This window comes from Arachis hypogaea, chromosome 5, assembly GCF_003086295.3.
Source record: "Arachis hypogaea cultivar Tifrunner chromosome 5, arahy.Tifrunner.gnm2.J5K5, whole genome shotgun sequence".
Lineage (NCBI taxonomy): Eukaryota > Viridiplantae > Streptophyta > Magnoliopsida > Fabales > Fabaceae > Arachis > Arachis hypogaea.
Genome location: NC_092040.1, coordinates 102,928,142 through 102,936,537, shown reverse-complemented (window position 1 = coordinate 102,936,537; position 8,396 = coordinate 102,928,142). Strand labels below are relative to the sequence as shown.

Below are 8,396 nucleotides of genomic sequence, written 5' to 3'. Positions count from 1 at the left end.
ATGTATTTATTAAACTTTGAGAAGAATGTAATATAATTAGCATTATTTCAGATATTTCAATTATCATCATTCAATATTTTTACTTTGTATGTTTGATATTTCAGATTAGGTACATCCTCAGTATAAATAGGTCAAAAGGATAAGATAATAAATATATAAATATATAAAAGAAAAAAAAAGAGTGCGTATGACCATATTTATCTTTGAGGCTAAAAATTTTTATTATGAAAAAAGTGTGTAATTTAATTTTATTAGTGGTGCATATATTTTTATTTTGGTATGAAAATCAGTAATTGATAAGCCTGATTAATTTATAAGTTGATTTTTAAAATTTTTTTAATATCAAATCGAAAGTTCCAATTTATTTGTTGTGATTTTTTTTGAAAAAAAATTCATAAATCGGAGGGTCCATTTTTTTTTTTAACGAATTGAATGGTCCGATTTTTATTCCAAAAATTATCGAAGGATTTCAATTTCACATTTTAAATAAAAAAGTTTCACATTTAAAAATAACACCTTTATAATCTATAATCCTAAAAGACATGATTTTCATCTCAATAAAAAAATAATTTGCGTATCTTTGATAATATACTTTTATTTTCATTTATTTTAATTAATATGATAAAAATATGCTAATTAACAATGTACAAATATTGTTCATAAAGAACCACATTATTCAAATAAGAGTGGATATACAAATTAATATTATTAAAAACAAAATAATAATATTATCTTTGAAAAAGCAGAATAAATTCATTCTAGAAAGGGAAAAAAGAAAGAAAAGAATATAATAACACTGATTAGATAAGAATGAGATAAATAACGAGTTTCCTTACAATTTTGAGACTTTGTTCCTCGCCGGACACCACCGCAATTCTCGAAGTGCGCCGAACGAAGCAATTTAATGGTAACAAATAAATAAATAATAAATAAATTAAATACTGTGAGCTTCTTCTTATGAAAATAAAACATAGGAAGAGAATGTCACATGATAATTGATATAGATAAGCGAAACATTGTGGGTCGTTGGATTTTAACAATAATAATAAAGGGTGGATTGAGACCAAGTTTTGAAACCTAGCTTTTTCTGGGGCCACATCTCAAATATTTTGAATCTTGTGGGAAAATAAGTGAATTTATAAAATATGTCTATTGGTCTGAATAATATCAAGCTAGTATTGAAAACTCTTTTTTAATGACAAGTTGATTCTTAAGGAAGGATAATTAAACCATACATAATTTATTATGTATTTTTATTTGAATTAGAACAAATTTAGAGTTATTAGAAAAAAATTCAAGTTTTACCAGTTTTATGTTAAATATTTTTTCAGTTCTCAAGAATCTTATAACAAAGTTGCTGGGTTTTTTTTAATTAAAAAAAAAAAGAAAGAAGAAAACCAGCGGCAAATAATATTTTAAGGTTATAGTTGAAGATACCTCTTTTTGACTAACTCATCAAGTTGCACTCAGCACCTACCATTCATAATTTCAAGTAATCGTACAACTCCAACCCACCTTAAATCACGCTTTCATAAACAGATTTAATTTAAGCTAAACTAGATTCTTCACATCATAGAATCTTTGAATTTTTTTATATATTTCATAAAATAAATATTTTATTATGTAATTCGTACATTTTATCATTTATTCTTGTATTTATTAAACGTGTATGAAAATAATCAAAATTAAATTAATTTAGATGAAAAAAATTTATAATTCAATTAAAAAAAACTTGAGTTTAAATTTTAGAAATAACCATTTTTTTTATAATAAAAAGTGTTAAAAAAAGGTTGAATACCAACTTTTTAATATTTCTATTAAACTCACCAATAAATAATAAATATTAAAATTCTGAACCCTAAATTGAAGTTAACAGAAATTAATTACCATACCAAGAGATAATGTTTCCATTGGGGTTAGATTTTTGAACTTTGATAAAGTTAAAAAGCGAAATTATTGTGTTTCGTACTCGAAATTCCACCAACCATGTAATTTTGATTCTATTTTTGAAAGTGAACAAAAATTATTTTTTATTAGAAATTTGAAAAACTCAAATAATCATTTAAATTAAAAAAGAGTTAAAAAAAAGAAAAGAAAAATCTGAAACACATTAACGCACGTCTCTCTCCGTTTGTTTACTTAACTCCAAATTTTTATATAAAGGGAGGGTTTAGAAATACTGCACTCTACACAAACCAGAGTTAAAGAGTTTACTCTTCATCTTCTTAGTCGTCGACTCTTGTTTCTTTCACACTCTTAGCAACCATGTCTTTGCTCTCAGATCTCATCAACCTCAACCTCTCCGAATCCGGCACCAAGAAGATCATTGCGGAATACATATGGTTCGCTTTTTTCGTGCATCTTACTTTCATCTTTTAATTTGTTGTTTCAAACAGGGGGCTCTGTTTTTTCCTCTTGAAAACAGGGGACTCTGGTTTTATGAAATCTTTGACCAAAAGTTTCTACCCGAAAAATTAAAAATAAAAATCAGAACTTCCTTTTTGGGATGAATTCATATTTTTTGAAACGCCTTCTTCTTGCTTTTGGTACCATGATTTTATGGGATCAAAGATCATTCATCATACACATAAAAAGCAGAGATATTTTTGTAAACTTTCTCTTTTGGTTCTTCTTGCTCTGTTCTTGGTATAAATATTTAATGCTTTTGATGCGGTGGAAAACAGGATTGGTGGATCTGGCATGGACATCAGAAGCAAAGCAAGGGTAATCTTTTTAGTTTTAATTTTATGTTTAATCACACATGTGGATATGTGTGAAAAGCTATCAATTTTCATGGTGATTCTTTTGATTTGTTCCTTTGTGAAAATTGACCTTAATTTCTTTATCTGTTTCAATAAAAACACAGACAATCTCTGGTCCAGTGAGTGATCCTTCAAAGCTTCCAAAATGGAACTATGACGGTTCTAGCACTGGTCAAGCCCCTGGTGAAGATAGTGAAGTCATCCTATAGTATGATCCATGACCCTTTTTTTTTTAAATTTAATTTTATTTAAATTTTAGATTTTAGTTTTTCTTTGTTTGTTAGCTTGTGATGTGTTTGCAAGTCAGAATTTTTGGAGGACTAAAAACTAAAATAAAAAAAATACTTTACTTTTCTATTTACACTCCTACCCTTCCGTTGATATTTTATTTTCACAAGAAACTGACGAGTGGGGTTTGCTTTTTGTGTTGAACAAGCCCACAAGCCATCTTTAAGGACCCATTCAGGAGGGGAGAGAATATTCTTGTAAGTCTCTTTTTCTTCATTTTGTAAATAATGCTTGTTTCAATTTAATTTATTTTTTTCCCAATTATTGGGTCAACTATTCATTAACCTTGTGGTTGAAAAATAAAATAAATAATTTTTTTATATTTTTTAGGTTATTTGTGATGCATACACCCCAGCTGGAGAGCCAATCCCTACAAACAAGAGACACAATGCTGCCAAGATTTTCAGTCACCCTGATGTAGCCTCTGAAGAACCATGGTATATATAGTTTGTAATTTATTTTTCAATATTTTTTATTTTAAAAATTTTGTTAAAAAAAGATGTGAAAATAAAAAATATTAATTTATTATTGTTACTATTTTTTCTTTCTCAAAATTTAAAAAACAAAAAATAAAAATGCAAATCCCATGCCACTTCAGTGATATTTTCTTTTTAAGTTCTTGAAACCCTTTTTTTAGATAATATCTCACCTTATATATGAAATGTTAAAAATGAGTAACAATTTGGTGGCAGGTATGGTATTGAGCAAGAGTATACTTTGTTACAGAAAGACATTAACTGGCCAGTTGGGTGGCCAATTGGTGGCTACCCTGGACCACAGGTAATCCAACTTTCTTTTCCTTTTATTTTTTAATCTCCTTTTTTGATGAACTTTTATAACCCTTTTTGAATTTTCCTTTTTTTTTTGAGTTTGTCTCAATTTAAGCCAGGGTTGCCTCTATTTCTGTATTTTATGTTGCCTCAAATTGCTAACTCTTAGTAATTTGTTTTGTCTTTTACGCAATTGTCCACTCATGTGTGAATTGAATTTTCCTTAATTTATGTCATTAATAGTACCTATGACTATGAGCAAAGATTACATCACCATTCACCTACCACATATATATTTTAATTTATTAGTGTTTATCAACCTATTAGCATTTATAATATTTAATTATTTAAAAAATATACTTGGATAAACAATTTTGTAATTAATTCTTGATTTGATTTTTCTAACTACTGTATAAATAATCAAAGTGTTTGATACTATGAACCAGAAAAAATCAATAAAAAATTGTTCGGTAGGAATCTCAATTCTTGAAACCACACATGAAAAGTATAATTATAATATATTTATGTTTGTACTCATTATTAATATGTTGACCACGAGTAATTTTTTAAAACGTGACCTGTATTAACATATAATACTGCTGATATACGAACGAGTTTCTATGCAAATATTAATTTAGTCCTAAAATAATCATGAATTTAATCATAGTACACTAAAAATATTAAAGTAGTACAGCTGTGATTAAATTAAAATTGTGTAACCGAAGTTGATATATTTATTGAGTTAACAGATTCCTGGAATCCTTTATAGTGAATTAATATGATTAATAAATGAAATGGAACAGGGGCCATACTATTGTGGCATTGGTGCCGATAAAGCCTATGGTCGTGACATTGTTGATGCACATTACAAGGCTTGTATCTATGCTGGCATCAACATTAGTGGCATCAATGGAGAAGTTATGCCTGGCCAGGTATGTAACATTCTTGTTCCCATTTCTTGCTTGCTTCTTTCTCATTAAATTATTATTATTATTATTTAATCTTTTCAAAGTGACATCTGGATGTTGATCTTTGTTAACAATGATGTGGATTTCATTTGTGATTTTGTGATATACTTGTTGGCCACTAAGCACCCCAAGGGTGTAAAATATTACTATATTTTAGTGATAATCATATAATATAAGATAAGATAACATATGTGAATTTTGTAATAATATTTATAGTGGGAATTCCAAGTTGGTCCTTCTGTTGGTATCTCTGCTGGTGATGAGGTTTGGGCTGCTCGCTACATACTTGAGGTAATTTTACCTTTATTGGACTCTTTCTTTTTTATTTTTTTTAATTAGTGAAAATCAGTGAACATATATTAATGTTTAATTATATGTTTCTTTTTTCAGAGGATCACGGAAATTGCTGGAGTGGTTGTTTCATTTGATCCCAAGCCTATCCAGGTGAGAAATGACCATAACAAATATATAATACCTTAAGATTTAAGAAACAGAGAACACCATTTCCAAACCTACCGAAAAAACCGACATTTTTCATGCTCCCATATCCATTTATCTTATCTTAATGAATCTTGTTGCTCACTTTTTTCACGCAACAGAAACCAACGAAGTCTCTAATTAATTAGATAGCTTTAAATCATGCTCAACAAACTTTTATTACTTTAAAGGTTCTTGAGACGAAATAATCTCTCTACAGAAAAAATTAATATATCTTATAATAATATTTGCAGGGATCTAATTATAGTATAATAAAATTTATAATATGATAAAAATAATTTTTCAAATTTGTAAAGTAATAAAAGTTTATTAAAAACTAAAATGTCTTAAAATTTATTAGGGACTAATTTAAAATATATTCTTTAAAAATTTGCCTTTAGGGGAGATAAAATATGGTTTATTTTAGATAAGATTCTCCGGCATTTGCCATAATTGCCAAGTTGCTTTTATTTCTGCTTCAACTTGTTTTTCTTTTTTTAACAAAAAACCTTAACTCTACAATATTCCTCTTAAGCTTTTAACCAACCACGTGAACACGTAGATGATAAGGAATATTTTAATTTATCATCCTACTTTTTGTTATTTATTTTTAATTTTTAATTTTAAATTCATTGTTACCAGGGAGATTGGAATGGTGCGGGTGCTCACACTAACTACAGGTACATAGCAATAAATATATCCTATGTATTTTAATGTGATATTAATTTTGAGATTAATTAGGTATGTGTGTTGATTTATTTGACAGCACAAAATCGATGAGAAACGATGGAGGGTATGAAGTAATAAAGAAGGCGATTGAGAAGCTTAAATTGAAGCACAAAGATCACATTGCTGCCTATGGAGAAGGCAATGAGAGACGCCTCACTGGAAAACATGAAACTGCAGACATCCACACCTTCTCTTGGGTAAGTTTTTCATCATTTTCAAAAATTCTCTTATTAAATTAAAAACAATTATTTATAATTATTGGGGTGTGATATAGGGAGTGGCAAACCGTGGAGCATCAGTAAGAGTTGGAAGAGACACAGAGAAGAATGGAAAAGGTTACTTTGAGGACAGAAGGCCAGCTTCTAACATGGACCCTTATGTCGTAACTTCCATGATTGCGGAGACCACCATCCTCTGGAAGCCATGAATCGTCAATTTCATCACATCACCACCACCACCACCATATATAAAACCCCCCCATAAATGTTGTGTTTAATCCCATCATTTTAGTGTCTCTTTGTTTTTATGCAAAAGCATTTTGTGCACCGTGTGTGCATTTTGTTGTTGGATGACAATAATTACTATCATATATCATCATTGCTAATAACATGAATTGCTTCCCCGTTTCTCAATTTTCATAGATTTAATCACGCGTTGCTGCTTTTTTCGGAACAAGAAGGGGACCGCTCAAGTTTGTTGCCACTTTTGGGCTTTCGGATTTATTTGTGTTTGGTAATTGAGACTCGAGCTCAACTCGAGATCAGGATCTTGTTTGTTAGCTACAAATTCAGTATTTTAAAAAAGGGAAATTCTACCGTGCTTATACTTGTGGCAGCGTGGGGTGGGAATAGTTGTGAGACGGATGAGAAGCATTCCGTTCTGCAAAAGTAATTATGCGCGGTAGTTAGTTTTATAATTAGTTGATACGATAATTTAAAAAAATATATTTAAAAATAAATATAAAAATTTTATAAGTTATTTAAATTTTAGAATGTATAAAATTTATAAATTTAAATTAAATAAAATATTTAAAAAATATTTAATTATTTTATTAGTCACTATAATTTTGTAAAATTTTTAATTAGGTTCATATATTTTTTTTCCTTTTAATTAGGTTGTTGTACCAAAATTTTTTTTCAATTAGATCTCTCTTAGCAATAATTAGCTTAATTTTATAGGAACCTAACTCAAAAAAAGTGATGCAAAGACCCAAATAAAAGAAAAAAAGTGTAGAGACCCAATTAGAAAAAATAGTGCAAGGACTTTATTAAAAGGAAAAAAAAGTACATGACCTAATTAAAAATTTCGCAAAACTATAGAGATTAACAAAGTAATTAAACCTAAAAAAATTTATTATATTATTATTATGTGTAACAAAATTAAGATAAACATTTATAAAGTAATTATTTATAAACATCATATAAGTCTATTTATTTTTTTAACAGTATTTAATTTGAAGCAAAGATAAACATTATATTCAAAGTATTTTTTTATTTTTATGCATAATTTTAAATTTTATATTCAATTTATTAAATTATCTTTAATTTTATTACTTTTTTAAAATTATTAATTTATACTTTTATTATATTCATGTTTTATCGATTTTTAACAAATCAAATGTGGTTCGATATCTAATGGTCTCGGTTCGATATCTAATTCATATTTTATTATATTAATGTTTTATCAATATTTAATTAGGTCTCTATACTTTTTTTCCTTTTAATCGAGTCCTTGCACCATTTTTTTTAATTGGGTCCCTTCACTTTTTTTCTTTTATTTGGGTCCCTGCACCAATTTTTTTTAATTGGGTCCCTATAAAATTAAGTCAATTACTGCTAAAAGAGACCTAATTGAAAAAAAATTAATGCAGAGACCTAATTAAAAGAAAAAAATATAGGAACCTAATTAAAAATTTAATAAAATTATAAAGACCAAAAAAATAATTAAACCTTTTTTAATATTTTATTTAATTTAAATTTATAAATTTTATATATTCTAAAATTTAAATAACTTATAAATTTTTTATATTTATTTTTAAATATTTTTTATTTTTAATTTTTGCATTATCTTATCAACTAACTATAAAACTCACTACCACGCATAATTACTTTTACAGAACGGGATGCTTCTCCTGTTCTGTTTCACAACCATTCTCACCTCACATGTCAATCTTTCATATTGTCACGTAAAATCAGCATAGTATACTATACTAAAAACGTTCGTAAGCAGGTAGAATTTTTCTTTTAAAAAATAGAGACACAAAAACTCAAATTTTTTAGATGAAAACTGAAATTTTATTAATGTTTTTGTTCTTAAAATGGTTAAGAATTTAATATTTTTTCACTTTTAAATTTGATATAAAATAATTAATGAAAGGAGTGATGTGAATGTTAATATTTGTA

At 27.4% G+C, this 8,396-nt stretch overlaps 1 protein-coding gene across 1 annotated transcript; it reads left to right on the top strand.

Annotated features, from left to right (window-relative positions):
- Positions 1-2,093: 2,093 nt before the first annotated feature.
- LOC112802373 (glutamine synthetase nodule isozyme) lies at positions 2,094-6,626 on the top strand. The gene is made up of 12 exons (XM_025845559.2): positions 2,094-2,342; positions 2,685-2,724; positions 2,867-2,970; positions 3,199-3,247; positions 3,381-3,487; positions 3,743-3,830; positions 4,624-4,752; positions 5,005-5,079; positions 5,179-5,232; positions 5,908-5,945; positions 6,032-6,191; positions 6,269-6,626. The coding sequence occupies exons 1-12, from the start codon at positions 2,266-2,268 to the stop codon at positions 6,419-6,421; spliced, it is 1,074 nt and encodes a 357-aa protein (XP_025701344.1). The 5' UTR covers positions 2,094-2,265; the 3' UTR covers positions 6,422-6,626.
- The last annotated feature ends 1,770 nt before the right edge of the window (positions 6,627-8,396 follow it).